The sequence below is a fragment of the Porites lutea genome, chromosome 4, assembly GCF_958299795.1.
Source record: "Porites lutea chromosome 4, jaPorLute2.1, whole genome shotgun sequence".
Taxonomy (NCBI): Eukaryota; Metazoa; Cnidaria; class Anthozoa; order Scleractinia; family Poritidae; genus Porites; species Porites lutea.
In genome coordinates this window covers 2,173,374-2,195,589 of record NC_133204.1, presented here as the reverse complement: position 1 = coordinate 2,195,589, position 22,216 = coordinate 2,173,374, and the positions used below count along the sequence as shown (strand labels likewise).

At 39.4% G+C, this 22,216-nt stretch overlaps 2 protein-coding genes across 3 annotated transcripts; both read right to left on the bottom strand.

Moving 5' to 3' along the window:
• Positions 1-811: 811 nt before the first annotated feature.
• LOC140935223 (uncharacterized) lies at positions 812-7,452 on the bottom strand. Its single transcript, XM_073384763.1, has 8 exons — positions 7,199-7,452; positions 6,853-6,987; positions 5,547-5,860; positions 4,502-4,689; positions 3,735-4,000; positions 2,282-2,480; positions 1,635-1,774; positions 812-1,511 (listed from the first exon to the last, which is right to left on the bottom strand). Exons 2-8 carry the CDS (start codon positions 6,982-6,984, stop codon positions 1,380-1,382), a joined length of 1,371 nt encoding a protein of 456 aa, XP_073240864.1. The 5' UTR covers positions 6,985-6,987; positions 7,199-7,452; the 3' UTR covers positions 812-1,379.
• Positions 7,453-9,827: 2,375 nt separating this feature from the next.
• LOC140935060 (uncharacterized) lies at positions 9,828-20,687 on the bottom strand. Of its 2 annotated transcripts, none has more exons than XM_073384594.1 (8): positions 20,591-20,687; positions 20,325-20,477; positions 14,927-15,237; positions 13,995-14,182; positions 13,524-13,789; positions 12,201-12,399; positions 11,104-11,243; positions 9,828-10,500 (listed from the first exon to the last, which is right to left on the bottom strand). In XM_073384594.1, the coding sequence occupies exons 2-8, from the start codon at positions 20,472-20,474 to the stop codon at positions 10,357-10,359; spliced, it is 1,398 nt and encodes a 465-aa protein (XP_073240695.1). In that variant the 5' UTR covers positions 20,475-20,477; positions 20,591-20,687; the 3' UTR covers positions 9,828-10,356. The 2 variants fall into 2 exon arrangements, with proteins under 2 accessions (XP_073240695.1, XP_073240696.1); XM_073384595.1 differs by having other exon boundaries at positions 11,104-11,240.
• Between the last annotated feature and the right edge of the window lie 1,529 nt (positions 20,688-22,216).

Here is a 22,216-nt window from a genome sequence, read left to right as displayed (position 1 = left end):
GTGCAACGCGACCTCACACCTTAATATGACCTCATGTACGGGAATCCAAGACAGTCTTGGATTCTGGATTCCACGCGGTGGATTCCAGATTCCAAGCACTTGATTCCAGTCTCTTTTAGTGGAACCTTGGATTCTGGATTTCAATCCTTAGAGGGATTCCGGATTCGAAAGCCCACGGTTCCAGATTTTACAAGAAAAATTTCCCCGGGTTCCGGATTCCACAAGCAAAAATTTCACCGATACCGGAATCCGGATTCTCTTACATGGGACGATTAACAACCACTGAAGTATTTACTTGTTCCAAAGTAATCAATAGCAACGCTTTCAAGCGAAAGAATCCGTGGACCGACTCGTTCCGGAAAAGCTCTCGACTACGGGCTTTCGGCACGCCGAGATACTTATCCCCAGTTTCCACGGTCTCCGCTAGGAACGCCTGGGACCACATTTGGGGCCCACTGACGCAAAAAAGGAAACGCTTGCATTGTCTGAGTCTCGCCGCTAAAGCAAGCGAGACTAAAAATGTTAGAATAAGCTTTCAAGGTAGGAGCACACTAGGCGACAAGTTGTTGAAAACACGTCGCGGCGACAAGTCGCAGCAACAAATCGTTTCGCGCGTACTCCAGAATTTTGCAAAAATCTTTGTCTCCGCAACAATATTTTGTCGCTGCAATGAGTCTTACAAAATCAAATCAGATTGAATTCGTGCAACTTGTTGCGGAGACAAAGATTCTCACGAAAAATCTCCTGATTTTCTGAATACACAAGAGCCGAATTGTCGCTGTAACGTGTCCCGCAACTTATTGCAGCAACTTATCGCCCGACCAGTACACACAGAGTGATTTGTCGCCGCGAAATGCACGTGTTGCAGTGACATGTCGCTTAGTGTGTACCGACCTTTATAGTTATGTTTTAAGTAATACAACAAACAATTTCTAAGTATATAAACTAAACAACCTATTAAGAAAACGTCTTTCATGGAAACCTCAAAAACCAAAGACAAAAAATTGATACTGAAAGTTAATTGTTCCCCGATGAAACTTGGCAGGTTTTCGTTGACCCGTTTTACGGTGACTTAAGAGCCCCCACCCCCTGAGCTAAATAGTGATAAAGGATGCATTCCTTGAGGAAAGACCTGATCAAGTTTAAAAATGGAGGATTTAAAAAAAAGGAAGAAAAAAGGAAAAGGAAAGAAAAGGGAAGGAACAGAAAATTCTTCCGTAAGCCTTTACACAAATATCACGAAAAATCGCCCCGGCAACTATCCTTATGGAAATCATCAAACCGATTTTGAATCAGTTATTTTTGGCTTGGGGAGTTTGAAAAAGTATGTAGCGGTTTGGGTTTTATGATCACACGATTCTTTTTTTCTTTTATTTTGCTTACTCTGGTCTGTTCCTTCCAAGTCTGTTATGCGCACTTGCAAATTGGCCACTGGCTATAGCTGATAGAGTGGAGAGTTCCATGGCCAGCGCAAATGAAGCAATTATTTCCGCAAATCGATAGATACGACCCTGTAAGGAGATAAAGAATGGTTTTATTTGAGCCAATTTTTTCTTTTCTCAGATTGTTCAGGCAATTCTATTTACGCTGAATTCCTATGAATTGATAGATAACCAGAAATAAAGGATTCCTACCTTTCCAAAACAGCCTATCATGTTTAGAGATTCTTTTGCGGTTGGTGTCCCTGTTCCACCTCCAACGGTTCCAATAAGAAGTGCAGGGATAACAAGGCTGGCGTATATTCCAGGTTCGTATTCCTCATTTGACTCTACACCTGCTAGGAAAAGAGAGCGCGGATTAGTGACGATTTTTTTACACATTCATTAAAATGATCTACATTTTAGACTGCAATTAAAATACGCTGAGATCGCTTTTATCCCGTCAATCCTAAAGCGCGTGCAAAATTGGCGGGTATTGTGAATAAGGTCTATTGTACTCGCTATTGCCACATTTTCCAAAGTCTCTATTCGCCGATATTCACGTCGCCTGAGGCGACTTATTGTTTTAGTATAATTACATTGATGATTATTCGAGAAAATAAAATTATTGATCAATTTCCGACTCCGAAACATCAACAAAATCTGGCTGCCATTTTGAAAACTGCTAGCTTTCAATGTTATAATCACCGCGCGGTGATTATAGCGGGATGAAGCGAAGCTCCTAGCCAATCATAGCGCTCTATTTTTTTGATAATCATCAATGTAATTAAACTAAATCATGTTAACCATGTCCTACGTGAACATTTTTGTGGATTTTGTTTATCATATTGAAAGCCTTTCACCTGCAACTTTTATGTTTCTTTCCACTGTTACGTCAAAGACAGCCCAGGAACTCTCATGGACAGACGCCAAATCCTGTCCTGTGGCAGCAGAAATGCCCGCAATTGTATTACTGACACACTGATTAACACCGTACGAGCCAGATCTCTGTGCTGCCATTTGAAGAGCGTGGAAAGCCTTGTACAATGTAGATGAATCTACCTTAAATGAAAACGAAAAACACATAAATGATGATAATAGGACCTTTGCAACTATAGTCACTCACATGTGACAAAACCGCCATACTGGAGAGCAAGGAACGCACTGGAAGAAGACAAGCAAGGGAAATTACCTTGTTAAATGGTGTGAGCTCTTTGTTTCTCCTGCCCAAGTGCATCCCTTGCACAGCATGGTGGTTTTGCACCACGTGAATGACTAGCTACAAAGCTAAAGGGCTTACAGTGTTAACTCAGAATATATGACTGAAAAAATCAAATGTATATACTGTGGATAAAGAGAAAGAGAACTAAACGTAAACGTAATCCTTACAGCTGAATGAACAACCATTCAAAGCGGTTGAACAAGACCATTTCGCCCGATGTAAGGAAAACCGGATTCCGATAAAATTTTTGTCTTGTGGAATCACAGATCTGGGAAATTTGAGTTGTGGAACCGGAATCCTAGACTTTGGAATCAGGAATCCAACTAACAATCAGAATCCGGAATCCAATTTCCACTGACTCCAGAATCCAGTACCTGGAATCTGGAATCACGGCGTGGAATACAGAATCCAAGGCTCGGATAGCCTTACATGGGGCGAACCTCAAAAACCAAGCTTGACATGGAATTGAACCCTGAACTCTGTGATGACCGGACAACAACTAATATGCCACTTCCGAGTTCCAAAAACCCTCACTTTCGAAATGAGGCCAAGTGCACAACCTTTCTTGTGAAAATGAGTTTTATTTACATAAGAATGAAAAATTATTTCCATATCAAAGGCTGAGCACTTAACCTCGTTTTGATACAGAGATCTTGCACGCCTCAGTTTTGTTTTCCCAATGAAAGTCCCAGGAGAATTTGACCCTTTATCTTCTCATAAATTATGCGTAAATATGCACGTGAAAAAAGCAACATTTGAAAGTAACAGTTCTGTAGATGACCTGCACTGGGAAACCAAAACATACGAGCTAAAGAGGTCTATTTGACGATAATCGTTTTTATTAACTGATAACAATAAATTCATTAACTTCTACAGCGCCATATCTATACACACATTCAATAGAATGATAAAATTTATATATCGAGTTTATTCATCTCGTTCAGTTTGCAAAGCAGTTTTTATTGACGGAGGGACAGAATACTAGTGTACATTCCATATCCCACTCAGATTCTATAATATATACTAACTACAACGGTGAGCGACTAGTTATCCCAAACAACACCCTCTAGAGTAAAATAAATTATGCTAGGTACCTTCAAGACATTTTGCAGGACAGACTCCGTGACATAAGCTTCAGCTTGAACTTCAAGTCCACGACCTTTTATGTAATTTTTTGCTACCGCATTTTTATCGCCACTAAACTTAGTGTCAATGTAAAACTCCCTGATGTTGATATCCGGTTGCTCCTTGGCAATCTCTTCTAGAGCCCACTGACATGCGTGCCAGGTGGTTATAGTTACACCATTTTGTCCAGCGGCATCAGCAGAATCGTAAACAAATTCCATCAGCAGATTGCGACCTAACCGTAACAATAGAACGAAAGGTAGAGCTCCAACGAAAATCAAGGAGTGATCAAGTAACTACGCGACAGACCGTTTACGGTTCCAACCAAAATATCGGATTTTTTTTTCTAATACAAATCGTACAGCTACAATATTTAACGTTGTTCTGCTGTAGGAGAATGCAGCTTTTTTAGAGTGGATATCTGGGCGAGATCGCATTTATACCATGGTATAGGTTCGACAATAATGCATTTCAAAATAAACTCATAATTGACAAAATTTTGTAGAAGCGAAACACGCCGGTTGCCGTCATTTGTCTAGAGGAAGCGTGGGACAGATAAAATTTGCCTAGTGCGGCCGGGCCCATTTAATTGTAACAGATTATTATATAACCAACGTAATTTCGTTGACCTTGTTTACGATTAAAAATAACCCAGTAATTCAACAACAAAATTTCTTGAGAATTATTATCTTGGGCGAATTCTAGTGATCGAAATTTCTAAAACATTGAAACTAACCAACAAACCAAGGTTCCAGTCCTATAAGCTTGCAGTGTTGGCTGACTTCACTGGCTTTTGACTTGAGTTCTTCGAAGTGAGAAATTAACCATGACGACAGCCCTTGTGCCTGTTGCATGGAGTCCGAAACAAAATGCGGCGTTCTCATGATTCGTCGCTGAATCACGCGTGCACTGGCTCCTCCGCACCTGCAGTAACAGAGTTTTACACGAGTCTTTAGCCAAAACCGTGTCGGTAGTACGCAAGACGTACGACATGTGCCATAAGCCAGAAAAATAACAATGTTACTAATAATAATAGCTATAGAAGTGGTGTATGACTGGTAGCATGTTCAAACACTTTGATAACGTTTTAAGCGGAGCTCCACGAGCGCGGGAGCGGAGCCCCATTGCTAAGAAAATTTAACGGTCCACACATGCTCTACATGTAAACCGATGTCAAATGTCACACTTTAAAACTAGCTAGGAGTCTAAGGCATATACTATCTGTGTTTGACTTGGTATTGGTCATTGATCCAAAAGGTCTAGATAGCAGCAATAATATAGATAGCCGCATAAACATATTAACAACTTTCTTTAATTTACCAGACACGTTTCGACGGTACACCCGTCATCTTCCGTGTTACATATTTTGAAATCGCCGCGATGTTACAAAGTTCGTTACATTTTGTTGGTAATATTGGGTACTACAAAGTTTAAATTAGTGCCGCTTAGCCACTTACAGGGAGAGAGTCAGGTTTACGTCTTTCACCTTCTGGTTGAGGTCGGCTTTCTTCCATGTTATGAACATAGATTCCTTAAGCTGCAGTACCTGCAGAGTCCAGGATCTATTTTGTACTTAGACTTTGTAAATTCGGAATCTTATGTTTGTTATAATTCTAATTTAAATAGAGGGCCACAAGTTTACTAGTTTCGGTAACTATTCTGTGCTACCCTCTTTAAATAAAGTGTATTATCATTATCATTATTATTATTATTATTATTATTATTATTATTATTATTATTATTATTATTATTATTTTATGTTATCATTAACAGTAAGGTACCTGGTCATTGCTGTAGCTCCTCTGGTGGACGATGCAACAAGTGTACCTTCTGTTGTTGCAAAAGGGCATAGAATATGTTCATTTAGTACATGATCACCTTTAATGAGGAGAGGGCCACTAACACCCAAAGGAATCTTTGCTAAACCAATGAGATTTTCTATGTTCCCTGCCAGACTTTCAGTAGAATGACTGTCATGGTTATTCTGAGGATCCAGCCACTGACCAACATTGGATAAAGATTTTCCGGTGACCTTTTCAACCCATTTTCTTCGGTTATCACAGTCTTTGAGCTTGTAACTATCCCTGTGTGGTACCTAAGGAACAAAAAAATAATAATAGTCAAAGAGTTAACCCTATTCAGACCAGACGTTTTTTAGCTTCCTGTGACCGGGAGGGAAAGGGGGCTTCGGAGCTCCCCCAACCGCCCCCCCCCCCCCCCCTTTGTGATGCAGCCACAAAACTTACACAAAATGATGTGCAGTACTTACTTCTCACTTCCAACATCAAGACATAACTTGAATGACACAACGACGTAATTTCACGTCATCACAATTGTCAGAAAAACCTTCCTGTTACTAAACAAACTAGGCTGTAGAAGAAGTATCATCAGCTAAATCCCTTAGACTTGATCTACAGCCACCAAACCTTAAAGTGTGAATGCCATTAAACGGATGTGGGATCTTCTCCCTTTTAATATTTTAATGTATTATTTAAAGTTTCTCATAGTCTTATTGAGCCTCACTTTTTTTATTGCAACGTAAAGTGTGGAAACTTTATGACCTTCCTGAAAACCTTAAGAGGCTTCATAATCACACAGCCCGCATATTTTTCATGTATGTGTGCTCCAGGTATTAAGAAGGCACAAAATCTGTCATCGCAGATTAGACAAGAAATCGATCAGGATGTTTAAAACCTGTCATGGGATGACAGGTGGAATGTCCACAATCAAGATTTGTTCATTTCGACAGCGTGGCTGTTTTCCTCTGACGAACACTGAAAACAAACTACAATCCTGGACAAAAATACTAGAGAAAATGTTTTCATTAATGTGCACTACCTAACGCAACAAAACTATTTCCAAATGAACGGCTTTGGGTAAAGAAAACCCATTCCCCCAGTTCAAAGTTGCTTCCTACAAATGCTTAGGGATCCGGCTTTCTTTTGAAGACCCAACAACACTGCTTCCAGGGGGAGGGGGGGGAGGGAAGAATCGGTCGGCGACGAAGTCTAGAAAAAATGCCCCCAAGCACGCAATTTTCTCAACAGTTTTGTCCAAGATTGTAGTTTGTAACAGAGTCTCCCTTACCTTGAAGTTATCTGCGGTCATTTCCACGTCATTTGTTGTTAGTTTACGATAAATTCCCATAAGCTGTTGGGAAATTCGGTTGTGATTAAGGAAAACTTTGTGCTGTCGAGACGAAGTCGCAAAAACGGCCATAACCTGTAACATCATTAAGGGGACTTAGGATGTAATATTCGTCAACAATGAAAACAATGATTGGCTTTGACTGTTCGCAATATACATTCAATTAACTGTCTGTTCTTTTTCTGATTTTTCCCACAAGGTAACAACTTTTGTAGTTTCTCAGTGAATCTGTGTAGCGTGACGTGGTCAGTGTATAAAAGAATGCACAAAATGTAAATCAACTTACACTTGAACGACCCCGCTGTCTGATCTTGTCTCAACGGCTCCAGTCAATTAACCATTAGCTCTTGAAGTACAAACTGTATCTTCGCTACAGTCTATTGTAGTGGAGGAAAGTACTAAATAACATCGACCTAAACCAAATGAGTCATCGATATGTCAGCGGCGTCTTACAAAATGACTACGACTTCCGCTCAGCTTGATCGATCGCAGCGAGGATGTTGTATTTGAGTTATTTTGAGTTATAAAACGGTCAATATTGTCGTTTCTAGTTTATATTACTTAAAAAATCTTAAATCTGTAACTCAGCTGTATTGCATTGAACGACGCGGGCTTATGGTCTTTTCGCGGAACTTTGGTTTCGGTCGATGTTATTTAGTGTCAACACGTCAGGAACGGAGATGGCCGACACAAGTCATTGGCGTTAACAGTCAACGACCCCTGTAACGCAATCCCAAACCTGTTGTCTTAAGTAAGTGACATATGTGTGTTACTTCAGATCTGATCAAGATTTTGAGAGCATGTTCAACAGCCAATGATATTAGTGCTCCCCATAGCACCATAAATTGCAAGTACCCTGTTGCCAGCGAGTAGTCTGCTCAGTTTTAATGGCGAGAGACCTCGAGCGTTTGGGGTACGTTAATTGATGGTTTTCACAGTGACGTCATCAGATTGCAAAGAAAAGTGAGGTTTAGTGATGAATAGAAAATAAATCTTTATACAAGTTTCCAGCCCCGAAGCATGTTTCATTTCGAAAATACAGCAATTTGAACTTCCGAGTTTTCACAGTGCGTGACACCAAAATAGGAATGCTGTTTCATTGAAAAAAGTCTGTTCTCTTGATTTTCAGCAGTTTAACCATTTCAAGTATTAAAAGATGTGTTTGTGCGTACGTATGCTAGTTCTCGAGTGAAAAGGAAGAGCTTCTATAGAAAAAGTGAACTCCAGATGTTTTTGTTGATTTCCGGCGGCCATATTGGTGGACAGTTTCTGTCCACCAATATGGCGTCTCCATACAAAGCTCTACAAAGGTGCGTGAAATGTTTCGGCAAATAACTCAGAAACTGTGGGCCACAAAGACCTAGGATTTGGACAAATTATTTATATATTAGTCTTTTATAACATTTCCTTTTCTTGGCTTCTTGTACTGGACGGTTTCCAACTTATTTTTTTGTGCCGTGTTTATTGCGTGACAGTGAAAACGAATTTGCATTCCGACAAGGTGAACTATTGACAGCGGACTGTGGTTTGGGGTCAAGTTCCCAGAGGGGGTAGTCCGGATTTCAAGTGACAGGGATGATCGAATGGAGAAAAAAAAATCAGAACCAAAAAAAAAATCCCTTGGGCTTCAAACAAAACTCAAAAAAATCCCTAGACCAAAATTTCACCCCCAAAAAATCCAATGCTGAATTTCCGAGCCACAAAAATTTCCAGAAAGCTTAAATGATATAACACGAAGAATAGAGACATCAGTTTTTAATACCCAAAAAACTCCTTACTTCAATCAAGCTACCCAAAAAATACTTGCCAAAATTTTCCAACCCAAAAAACTCCAGAAATCGAAAATTTCAACCCCCAAAAAATCCTTCGATCATCCCTGTCACTTGAAATCAGGAGTACCCCCTCCTCCCCCCCCCCCCCCCCCCCGCTGGGGTCAGGTTAAGCTGTATGAAACTTACGTTTCGCCCAGAGAAAAAAATAAGTAGAACTCTGAGAGTTTAACCATACTTCCTACCTATATTTTGCCCTGATTTAAGCCTGAGAACTAGTAGACACCTTTGAAAATCAAACAGGAACGAAAAATTTCAGTGAAACAATACTCGACCGCCGACTAGAAGTTGAGGCTTTGATAGCGGAGCTCCAACCGCGAGCGTAGAACTACAGCTAAGAAAATTTGGTAATCTGTCCATCCGAGAAAATTTGGTTATGACGTCAGCGTACGACCGAACGCTGACCGTACCGACTCTAGGGGAGGGGGGAGGGAGTCAGGAGTCAGCCCTTCGGGGAAGGAGTAGGTTATAGCGTAGCCCCATGGCTAAGAAAATTTAGTTCTATCCATTCGAGAAATGTTGGTAGTAAGGTAGTGTGGAATGATATTGCACATTCATGTTGTAACTGACAGCTGTCAAAACAGGGTATCCGCTGACCAGTATCACATGACCTTATGGCGGACTCACGGTTTTGCCCCAGGTTACGTGCTTTTCTTTTTTCACGCGCACAGCACACGAAATAAGTTGTGTTCTAATATGGAACAGCGGCCGGACTTCGGACGCGAAAAGTGAGCCTTTTTTGCAGGTACGGAAGGCAGTTACTATTGAGTTAAATTACCTAAAATACCTATCTAGCCGATGTTTTTAAAACCAGCCTAACGAAATTTGCAGTCATTTGAGTGAAAAGGCGTCAGAAGTAACTGGTCTTTTTGGGCCCGATAAGCTCCAAAATCGCACTAACGAAAGGAGAAAAGGAGAGGAAAGGAGGAAAAGAAAGAGCGAGGAAGAGGAAAGGAGGAGAAGAGAAAAAAAAGTGATGGTTGCACTCAGTTAGTTTTATAATGGCTACTTGGAGTTTACGGCAGAAAAAAAACTGTTAGACGGAAAAAGGTCCATTTGGCGGTAAAGGTTTTTTTTTTAATCCGGCTAGATATCTAAAAATACATATCTGTAAATTACCCCTATCTATTTTGACTTGTTATAGTGTAAATGACAACTAGCCGAATTTATGAGAACATACCTCAAAAAACGAGCCAGAATTTCCGCGCAGGAACCTGGCGATAGCTAGATATATTGAATGAATAATCTGGAACACGTTGATCCACCAGCTGGTATAAGACTCCAAATAAAAAATATTGTCTTGTCTTGTACTGTCATCAATTATGGGCCTGTTTACATGGAGGTGGCGACCCCAGATAGGTGAGGTAACATGGGTCACCCCACCTATCATGCAAATGTCATCAAATTAAAATGACAGCCTATATGGACATGCGGGTTACCTCACCTACCTCGGGTCCCCCACCTCCAAAACAGACCCTAAAGCAGAAAGTCAGTCGCTCGAACCAATAAGTCGTTGTCAAAGTTTGTGAAGGTGAAATTACAGTTTTTATGAGCTTTGTAACTTGACAGCATCAATGATTACAGAATTACAAATTTCGTGCAAACTTGTCGTTCACTAGTTTTCATTATACTCTGGTCTGTTCCTTCCAAATCGCTCGTGTGCACTTGCAAATTGACCACTGGCTATTGCTGATAGAGTGGAGAGTTCCATGGCCAGCGCGAATGAAGCAATTATTTCCGCAAATCGATAGACACGACCCTTTCAAAAGAGAAAGTATGGAATGGTTTTAATTGACCCTGTTGTTTTCCTTTGACATCAAATACTGATCGTGTGTTCTGCTAAAGCTGATGTTTGACAACTGGTAATCGTTAGAGCCCGAAACGTCAGCTTTACCAACTCACACAATAATGATGATGATGATGATGATGATGATGATCATAATAATAATAATAATAATAATAATAATAATAATAATAACCAAAATGCAGACTTTGTGGCCGTTTCGACGAGACCATTGACCATCTGGTCTCTGGCTGCCCCGAACTGGCTTAAGTGTCATTGTCTGCGAAAGTGTTCCAGGGGCCAAAAGTTGTGGTCAACCGATTTAGCTGAAACTTGGCACAGAAGCTGGGTGTGATGAAATATTTCAAAAGCCACTTTCGCTCACTTCCCTGACTTTTAGTTTTGGAGTTAAAGGGGGGGGGTCTCATTTTTGGCCTTTTGAGCACCAAAAATCCAGCCTCACAGGGGGAATTTTGAAAGTGCCATAAGACCCCACCGGTAAATTGTGCTGCCAAATGAATTTGTATCATGGGAATGATCTAGTTTATAGTCTTATAGTCTTGATTAAAGGATTCCTACCTTTCCGAAACAGCCAATCATGTCTAGACATTCTTTTGCGGTTGGTGTCCCTGTTCCACCTCCAACGGTTCCAATTAGAAGAGTAGGAATAACAAGACTGGCATATATTCCAGGTTCGTATTTCTCACTTGACTCGGCTTCTTACAGGAAAGAAGATAAGACGTTTTGTGTCATTTTTTTTTTTTCTATTTCTATTTTTTATTTATATATTCACCAGTATAAATATTGATTATGAATCATGAGGAGTGATAATGGCTGGAGAAAAAAAAAGAGGTTTTACAATTCATAATGGTAATCAAGAGAGGATAAAGCTGAGAGAATGAATCCCCCATATAGGCCGGCCCTCTACTCATTGTAATCCCTCTAAAGTTATTTTGGAACGCGTCGGTTTTCCCGCGGATAATATTTCCTCGAGCTTTGCGTGGAATTTTCGTGAAGGAGTGGTAGTGCAAAAGCACGTAGGGAGTGCGAGAGTTGCGATGAATGCGAAACAAGAGAGGATGAAGAGGGTTTATCCTCTCTTAATGCGAAATGATAACCGTTTTTTGAGAGTTTTTTCTTTATTGCGCACGTATCAATCGGCATTAGCATCGAGAAACAGAAAACCGTCAGAAGATTCACAATGAAAAGAAATTAAGTTTCAAATAATGTGTTGACAGGCTGAACACGACTCATGAGCGCATGAGTGTGAAACGCATGCTTCAAAACAACAATGGTTTTCCCTTTTTTTCTTTTTAGCTCGTAGGTTATGCGGTGCCAGGAGTATTTTTTACTGAGCAAATCTCAAGTCTCCGTGGAGTCATACATTGACACTGAGAGGTCATGGGGCATTTAGTAATTTTTTTTGTGGTTTCCGGTGTGGTTTACATAGCGGATTAATTTGATATCACAAGCAGTTGTTTTAAGCACCAATTTTTTTTTGACCTCTTTAAAGTTAGCTTTTTCTTGCATCTAAATAACCTCTTAGTAGTGATTGAATCCATTGCAAGAACTTCCGATTGTATACGATTTTTCCTAGCCTCACAGCTCAGTTAGCAATTAAAAAAATGATAAAACATCTGTGAAATTAGAATATTATTGATATTTCATGCTTTTACCAGCGACTTTTATCTCCTTTTCCATTGCAATCTCAAGCACAGCCCAGGAACTCTCATGAACACACGCCAAATCCTGTCCTGTTGCAGCGGATATACCCGCAATTGTATTACTGACGCATATATTAAGACAGTAGGAGCCAGATCTCTGCGCGCCCATCTGGAAAGCGTGAAAACATCTGTACAAGGTAGAGGAATCTACCTATATGTAAAAAGAAAAAAAAAACGAGATGTTACATAACACTTACACTTAAATACATATTGATCTGTGTCTTCAGTTCTGCATTAGATTTTGCGTTAAATACCCTTAACACTTTATCCTTGCATCATACAAAGGTAGTTCAAAAAATGGCAAATTGAAAAGAAAGCAGATTATATAAAACATTTACATTCATTTAGAGATCTGATCACAAAAGCAACAGCTTGATCGTAATTCTTCGTCCTGATTATGGCGGTTACATTAAGGCAATTTGAAAGCCCTCATGATCATAACTGAATCTGCAGGAAGACTGTGGCATCAGAGCACATCATCTTTGAATTGAAACTCCACATTGTGATGAGAAACGGTTAATTCTGAACAGCTGCAAGGCTACTGTTGCAGTGAACCGTATATTATAGGAAACTAACGCTCCAATAAATTTTAACGCGTATTGCATGTAAACTAGAACTGGGAACGGTTTTACGACAAACTTAGAATTGGGCAAACTCAGACATATGACATCATGCTAAGATGGGAAGACGAAGACAAAATAGTCGAATTGCTGACTAAGAATTACAATGTATGTCACAAAATGGCAAAAAAAGGTCCCAAAGGATTTCGAGTGCTAGTTTTAGTAATGATTCAGACAAAAGGGAAAGAACCAAACGCAGTGAACGCGTCGGAAAGCGAAAAGATGCTAACTTTACTATTGTAAATGTAAAATTGTAAACTTTACTTGGCTATTGTTTTCCACTCTTGTGATTGGTCGAAATCTTTTAACACAAGCAAACACCCTTTGAAAATGGAGGTTAAATACATTTTATTTCGTAAATTGACTTTTTGTAGGTTAATGCTTTCTCTGTGTGAAAATGAAAACAAAAAGAAATTGCTTCTTTTCTTACCCGGATCATTACTTACTTAAAGAAAACATTATGAATTACGACAGACAAAACAACAACAACAACAACCGTTCGTTTCCCAGAACTACCGAGGAACAAGCAGGATTTGCGAAAAAATCTAACTTACAATGAGGCAAGGATTTTACGCCAGCAAAATATTTTGTATTAATAATGACATTAACCAATGCAAACTGTTATAAATACAAAGAGTTAAATAACGCCAGGTACCTTCAACACATTTTGCAGGACAGATTCTGTAATATAAGCTTCGGCCTGAACTTCAGTTCCACGTCCTTTAATGTAATTCTTTGCCAGTGCACCTTTATCGCCACTGCACTTAGTCTCAATGTAGAATTCCCGGATGTTGATATGTGGTTGTTCCTGGGTGATCTGTTCCAAGGCCCACTGACATGCGTGCCAGGTGGTTACAGTAACACCGTTTTGACCGGCGGCATCAGCAGAATCGTAAACGAATTCCATCAGCAGATTCCGACCTAAAATAAGCAAAAGGGGAAAAAAAAAAGGGGGGGGGGGGGGTGTCACAGATAAATTAAGGAGTCAAAAATTCTTAATTTCTTTTTTGTGATATCGTCAAGGTTAATAAACAACACTACTAACGAACACTTTGAAAGCTTTTGTCAAACTTTCTTGATGTATAGTGTCATATCTAAAAAAAGGGTAAAAAACGAAAGGACGGACCAACAAACCAAGGTTCCAGCCCTATAAGCTTGCAGTGTTGGCTGACTTCACTGGCTTTTGACTTGAGTTCTTCGAAGTGTGAAATTAACCAAGACGACAACTCTTGTGCCTGTTGCATGGAGTCCGTAACAAAATGCGGCGTTCTCATGATTCGTCGCTGAATAACACGTGCACTGACTCCTCCGGATCTAGAACAACAGAGTTATTATACGCCCGTTTTACAGAACTATTCTAGTTCCAAAGTTCTAAGAACATGCTCATACTATGCCCAATTCTTTAAAAAATCAACTGTTACATAAACATGCAACAAATTATCGATACTGCAGATCACCGCACTTAGCAGCGCAAAAAGCGTGTCATATCGATATTAAAAAAGGACTACGTCACTACATCGGTGGTTTGCTTCAAGTTGTCGCGTGCTCTGTTTAAGGGGCCAGCCCAGCAGACAATTCAAAACGAGGAATTGATTTTTAAAAAAATAGGTTATTTATAATAGACCTGATTTAACATTCACTTTCTAATGTTTAAACAAAACCTCGGCCGAGGGGACATGACCAGGATCGCTTTGTACATGCATGTGACCTTTTACCTGAACTACGGCCTTTCATTTTTTTTTTCCTTTTTTTTTTTACCGTTAAAAATTTTGGATGTGAGTTTCCTGTTGTCTTCAAAGCTGTTATTAAGAAGAATTTTGTTCGTTTGTTTATTTGTCTGCTTGTTTTTTGTTTGTCCCAATGTGTCTTTTGCTATGTTTTCAAATTTAAATAAAGTTGAAGTTGAAGTTGAAGTTTGTTTGTTTGTTTTTATCGCGTCACATATAGCTATGTCCTTACCTAATTTCAAAATTTCAGCTCATATAAAGGCTAGGCACTCCTTAATCCTTTGTTGTTTTACCCGTTTCTAGAGATTTTATAACATACGGTTAAAATTACCTGGTCATTGCTGTAGCTCCTCTGGTGGAAGATGCAACAAGTGTACCTTCTGTTGTTGCAAAAGGGCATAGAATATGTTCATTTACATGATCACCCTTAATGAGAAGAGGGCCAATAACACCCAAAGGAATTTTAGCTAATCCAATGAGATTTTCTATATTGCCTCCCAGACTTTCTGTAGGATGAAACCCAAGGCTGCTCTGTGGATCCAGCCACTGACCAACATTTGATAAAGACTTTGTGGTGACTTTTTCAACCCAGTTTCTTCGGTTATCACAGTCTTCCAGTTTGTAACTATCCCTGTGCGGTATCTTTCGAAACAAAAACAAAAACATGGCGTTTAAATCTTAACATAAAAGCAACTGTCACAATATTTGGAGTTCCTATTTTGCAAACTGTAAAATAGTCCGGAAGAACTGAAGTATAACGGATTAAATGAAAAGGGAGATAAGAATGGAATGCAAACGGAAAACATAGTTTTTTTCACGATGTAGAAATTGTGAGGTACGATGTAATGCTGGACTCTCGCTGGGAAAGCACCATGTTCCCAGCTTTAATTCTGATATGATTTTCTGCGTTATGATTGGCCGAGAAAAGGTTAAAAGAAAATTTGTCCGATAGGGCTTGGGTTTGCTATTCTTTGGAACACTGTTGTTTATGTTTTAAAGCGATTTTGTCCCGGAGAAACAACAGCTCAAGAATAAAAACAAATTTCGCGAACGCCAGTGGACATTTCTTTTACATTTATTCTTTGCTAGGGACGCTCGTGCCTTTGAACATTGTATCTTTCTGATCCCAATTGCTCAAAAGGTAGATAACACTATCCACCGGACAAATCTCTATCCCAGCCTCCTCCTCAGGCGCTTCGTTTTTCAGACGGCAGAGTCGCGTACTTCCGAGAGGAACGTCTGACTAAAAGAGTCGCTAATGCCGCCAAATGACGTCACTACCTATATACTCCTTTGCTTTAATTCATGCAACAAGTAAAAAACAATTTTCAACTGGTAAAGAAATAAATATCGTCCGGAAAGGTCTTAATGGTACAGAATTGTTTTACTGTTAAATCGTAATTCATGTTGAAGTACATGAAAGACAGCAAGAAAGCAAGAAATAAAAACTAACAGATTCATTACAGTGGGCAGTAGAAATGACAAAAGATTTGAAAATTTAATAGCTCGACACATGCTAATTGTTATAAATTTCACAAAAATCGACCACTGATGCTTCGCATAAACCAAATCACTGCCGAAACCTCAAGGCAGCTCTAAATAAAAACCTACCATCGTTCCCCATTGATTCTTCATTCGTAGTTCAATTTAACAATTAAATCATAGTTTCGGAGACAAGGGCTATATTGCTGTTTAAGGGTAGTGCAGCGAACATTTAGAACTTTGTCGAAATTCGTAGCGCACGTGGAACGTGCGTGGATCGCGCACTAAGGCAGAAACACGAGTTGATCTTGGTGTTTCAAGTAGCATGATTGGTTCGCTATCTCGGACTATGACGTTATATTCACCAGGTTAGGCGGTGAATATAACGTAAAACAAAATCGCTGTCGTGAACTGGGTGTTTTGCCGCAAAGTTTTAGAGTGAAGACTTTTTTAACAAACTAGAAAATCCTTGTGCTGATGATTTTGGAGATTAGAACAGACTTCAAAGTGTTTAAACATCATGACTCATTGTGAAGTGATTTACTGTAGCCAAATTAGTGTTTGAAGCAATGTTTACAACTACGCAGCTGACAAGAAGGGAGAACGAGGAATTATCTCCCTAGGAGAATTTTGCCCAGAAGTCAAAGTTAATTTAGATAGAAAAATAAATGAAACAAATATCTTCGAAAATTGTACGTGGCAGTAAATAAACAAGGTAAAGAAAATTGCAGAAAAACAACGCTCACCTCCATCGGAGCAGTGGCCATTGTCAGTGCTGGCAAGAAGCGACAAAACCTTTTTCATTGGTAAGTTGACAGAAGCAAATAAAGCTCTATATTTCTTCTCAGATGGGGCAGTAATTTAAACGTTTGACGATTCATTTTAAACCGTTGATACTATATCTTACAAAAGGATTGAAACCATGATTTGCCATGTTTGAAACTACTGTAAAGGTAGTAAAGGTCTTGCGCATCTACTGTTTACGGCTATAGTTCACGCATAACCAGTCAATCAAACTAATCGTTTTTTAATGGTTTCCTTTCTGTTTCTTTTTTGAGATCACTTTGTGTATATATTCTAAAACGATTGTTCTTTTCAATCTGGTCAACTACTCATCTCGATTTCAAAGAATACAATCATGCAATTGTTAAAATATCTCTTGGTGTCCCATCAAGCTAGCTTGGGCCGTTGTTTTTGCGCCAGTTTTGGTTATCAATAAATCTTTTCGCGATGATTTTCGACAGCAGAAGTTTTTTACAGAGAAAATTGAAACAATGTAGACCATCAGTTTCAAAATGAGAGCAAAAATTGAGATATAAGGACATTTTCAGTGCCTCTCACTTAGAAGACGGGTTTGCTTCGACTGCCGGCGGCTATGCGTGTCCAAAGTGCGTTTCAGTTCAGCTTTTTACCGTCCAAGCCTTGCTTTCTTCTAAAAAATTGACCCTGCAATTCATGTAAACCCGAGGCACCCACAGTTAAGGGCCTGTTGACACGGAGGTGAGGAGACCCCAGATAGGTGAGGTGACCCGCTTAGGTGAGATATCCCGCCTGTGCATAAAATCTCTTATTTTCATTTGATCACGTTTACATGATAGGTAGGGTGACCCGCTAAGGCGGGTTGCCAGCTATGCCAGACCCTGTAACCCTCTCTGCTGGATCACAATTTGCTATGTAAACGTATTAAGCTGGGGTAACCCGCCTAGCCGGCGTCGGATTTGTGTTACCGTCAAATTGGCGCCATATTCAAATCACAACTATATCGCGTCATTTAAAGTGAAGAGAGAATGCCACAGCACTGAAAGTTAGCAGCAACAACTAGAAGTAAAGAAATAAAAGTAAAGTAAAACTTTATTAAATCTTCCAATCAGGGCTTTTCAGACCCAACGTACATAAGCATATAAATAATTCATAAGGTAAGTTTGAAATATTGAATAAAATGTCTAAACGTTAAAACTATAATAATAGATAAGAACATCAATAGTTAACTCTCCTAGCTGGCAAGAAATGATTCAAAAAAGGAATTCTCGAAGTTTCTTTTTGAAAGCACGCAGGCTATCTGCAGCAGCGATCGCACGTGGCAATGAGGTTCAGAGTTTAATCGCTCTGTATAGTAAAGTTCGTTGACCTGCGGCCGATTGATAAGGTGGAATATTAACCCTCGGACGTACACGCAAATTCATACCCCCACGTGGTACAACCGCTCCACGGAGTCTTTGATATGTTGCAGGATTTCGAAACGATTTTACCTTTGGTAGCAAGCCTTTAATATTCTTAGCAAGATGAGGTATATTTTATTGTTAGTGGCGCTGCTGGAGGCCTGTGACGTCACCAACAGCGGTCGTCATCTTTGCCGCCATCATGGATTTTACCAAGAATTAGAAATCAGGTTAAAACCGCGAGAAATAGTAATTTTTTGTGCTGTACATGGAAAATAACACATAAATAAGCACTTTGCATGATTTTAGCCACAAAATTTACTTTTACTGTTGAAAGAAGTTGAAAAAACATGTATTTTAACCCAAACATGGCTTAACCACCTGATACTTATGACGTCATATCTCGTAACCATAGCAACTGACCATCACTGAACTTGTCTCAAAAAGTGCGCAAGGGATGAACGGACAGCTACTGAGAACGGCAGATGCTTATGTTTTATCCACCCCCTTTCCCCCACCCCTTGTATTTCTTGTGTTGCGATCATGAACAGTATCTTGTCAATCAAGTAACTAGGTGCTATCCCTTTCACTCACTTAAACGTGAGAACGCCTACCGTATACATCAAATAATACCTCACAGGGAGCCAGCGTAACTCCTGAAGAACCGGCGTTATATGATCAAATTTGTATATTAGTGATTGTATTAGTGATTATTTTGCAGCGAAATTCTGGACTTTTTGCAGCCGTGAGAATGAGAGTAGAAGAGGATTAACCACAAAACACTTGCCATTTGTTTTGTTTACACCACTGCATTAACGATGTCATGCAGAAAGAGGCAAATAGGCATTACTTAGCCATGCAAATTAGGTTTTCATATTTTGCACCCTTGCAGCGCAACATTCTACTTCAATTTGACAATGCAATGGAATTAGTTCAGGTAAACTGGCAACTGTAAAGATGTTTTATGCTTCATTCTTTCGTCAGACCAGATCCCTTGATTGTAGTGAGCGCGTAAAATTTATTCCTTTTTAGCTTTATATCAATTTAATTCTCCTTTTTTTTTTCATTTTCTTTGACAACGTTACTGCATTTAGATGTACGTGGTTAGCGACCATTAATTGAAAAACCTTGCATGGAAAGTGCTCTCCGGGATAGCGGGGATGTAAAATTGCATGTAACTTAACGGGTTATTTTTTGGCCCAACCTGACCGGGTTACCTCATCTATCTGGGGTCCACCATCTCCATGAAAACAGGCCCTCAGACACCCCCATCGGTAGTAGGTAACTCGAGAGGGAGGCTGAAATTCAGGCTACGATCACGAGGTAATAGCACAAAATATGTTTTTTAGCGCAATCTTTCATAGCAAATACTGGATAAATATTTTGCTCCTTGAAATAGTGGAAACACGATGGTGGTTTCGTTGCAAATACGTTCTATCTTTCATATTGCTCCTCTTAACTTTTAAATGACATAATATGTTTCAGTAAGCATGCCAAAGTAGGTGATTAGAGACGCGGTATTCGGATCTTAAATCAAGTTCATGGACTAGTTGGCCCTTTGTGCAATTGACAATTGGTCGAGAAAATAAATTTCCATTTTACGGTTCACGATTTTATGTCCGTCTGTATCTTTTCGGTGGAAGTTAGATCTAGAATATTATAAGCTCTAGCATCCATAAAAGAGGCATATTAATCCAGAACAGTCTGCTTCACTAGGCAAGCAAGTCACGATACTACACCTAGTTCAGTTTTTCACAGTTTATTTTTCCTTTTTCCAAATGAATCGGAAATTGATTAATGCCAAAGTCCAAGTTACGTATGATGATAATAGTTTCATTTTAAGACATACGTGATAGATCGTGCTGATGTCTTTTGTGCTTTTGTGATAAAGCTAGTACCTGCAAGTTAAATGTATGAGAAACACATCGAAGTGCTTTTCAATTCAGAATCCTTGACTGTTTTATCTCACCTCTTTTTGGCTTCTAATGCAGAAATAAGCCTCTGACAAAGCGAGTCTACCGATCACTGGGTAGGGGTCAATAAAACCTTTATGCGAAGTTTATTACCGAAAGTAGTACTCCGTCCTACCTTAAAATGCTCCGAACTTTTTCCCACACCGCCTGTTGTCAGCTTGCGATCATGTTTCCCCGAAAGCTGTACTGAAATTCTACTAAGATTAATTATGGCACGGACTTTTTGCTGCCGAAACAATGTAGCAAACTTCACTGTAAATGGCATGACCTGAAACGTTGTTAAAAGGATAACATAAAGGTCAACAACGAAAATAATGACTTGTTTTGAACGTTCTCTAAAGTTGACTTAAAACTAATCAACTTTGAACTCCTTTCACTTACTCAGTTTCCCAAAGCCTTAATATTTCCTAGTGAGTGTCGGCTGTGGAATGTGGTGTGGCATTATGCTAAATACAGTGTAAATCAACACGGCCGGAAGGAAACACCTCCCACCAATGGAAAGCTTAAGAACTACACTGTTAATGACAAACTAATCTGTCGCGGGTCGTGATTCTGGATGTTGTTTGAAAGAGGGAGGCGAGATTCAGGAAGTAAATTATGAATATGGAACAGTACTCGACATCTGGCGATTCTGCGATGCATGATTAGGGAAATGTTGTTCTATACAACCAAGCTTGCGTAACAAGCGTTGAAGTTACGCCCGGGAGGAGGGGGTGGGGGAAGAAGACAGAGCGAAAGATCGCGGTTAAGAAGTTTTTGGAGAAGTTATATAATCGACATCATTGTCACGACAGTTGGCTGGGACTATTGGGAATGTGTCACGCAACAAAAACACCAGTGAAATGTCACCGTCGTAGCTCCGAGGCGGTCTGCTTTCCCGCGATTTCTCGTTGTGACCAAGACGATAAGAATCATTCTCACTGAAATTTCATTTTCCTCTGTATGTAGCCAATTAGCACGCTGTATTATTCGCATTTGGTTAGTCATAGATTTTCTTGCTGTTGGGACTAATTTCGTTCAGATGATTGCTTACATTCTGTACAGTGGTGTAGTTCCGTGTCTTGAAAGTTCCGTTTGGTTTTCTTTCAGCTTGTTGATTAGTTTTTTCCTCTGTATACAGCTAGTTTGCGTGCAGTTTCATTCGCATATGGTAAATGATAAACAGGGACTAATTTCGTTCAGAGGTCTTGCTTATTTTGGGTGAAAAAATCATTCTGCACAGTTTTGTAGTGCCGTGTTTTGAAAGTTCAGTTTGGTTTTCTTTCACTCCTGTTGATCCTTAATAATGACTCTAATGTAAGCTTAAGTACTTACTTATTTGATGCTTAACATTTTAAGGTTTAACCGATAACGGAATTACGATTTGCCTTACGATCATATCAAAAAAAGGAAAAAGTTTAATTAGTGATATTTTCTAACGACAGAAAGTTCTATACTGAATCAGAGTAAAGCAATGTACAGTTGTTCAACTCACCCTTCCTCGCTTTTGAATACTCCAAAAATCTGAAATTTCTTTTTGATGTTGTTCTTTTAGGGAGCTTTCGTAAGAGAGCATAAAAAATGTCCGTAACAACTGAGTTTTACATGTTTATTATTAATTGCTTGATGATCAGCCAGTCAGTTTACAGTATGTTTTTTCATTCATTAAGCTTATTAATGTACGTTACGTTTAAGATTACTTACTTATTCTAACTTTGCTATACTGTGATCTTCAATTTTGCTTTTTTTGCTTGAACGTATACTAAACATAGCCAAGTTTCCATTAAGCCGACACCTTCCCTTACCATGAAGGTGGCGCTTAATCTATGGCTGGAGGTTATACTGCAGTATAGTAAACATTAAAAATCAAACACACTGCATCATGAGTTTTTTATTTTCTTATGTGCAGTGGAACTTTCCGTTGGACAGAAATAAAAGACAAAATTCTGTTAAGAGAAGTTCGCTTTGTTGAGCCATACCAATTCAAGGCTGGATCTAAGGAATCCGGCCAAGCCTGGTCTGAAGTTG

Excerpts from the sequence above, each read along its gene's own strand:
- LOC140935223 (XM_073384763.1), bottom strand. The coding sequence starts at position 6,984 with ATGGCCGTTTTTGCGACTTCGTCTCGACAGCACAAAGTTTTCCTTAAT. Across the intron at positions 4,690-5,546 it reads GGAGCTACAGCAATGACCAG|GTGCGGAGGAGCCAGTGCAC; the intron begins GTACCTTACTGT and ends CTGTTACTGCAG. Across the intron at positions 1,775-2,281 it reads AAGAAACATAAAAGTTGCAG|GTGTAGAGTCAAATGAGGAA; the intron begins GTGAAAGGCTTT and ends TTTTCCTAGCAG.
- LOC140935060 (XM_073384594.1), bottom strand. The coding sequence starts at position 20,474 with ATGCCATTTACAGTGAAGTTTGCTACATTGTTTCGGCAGCAAAAAGTC. Across the intron at positions 15,238-20,324 it reads AAAGTTCGGAGCATTTTAAG|ATACCGCACAGGGATAGTTA; the intron begins GTAGGACGGAGT and ends TTGTTTCGAAAG. Across the intron at positions 14,183-14,926 it reads GGAGCTACAGCAATGACCAG|ATCCGGAGGAGTCAGTGCAC; the intron begins GTAATTTTAACC and ends CTGTTGTTCTAG.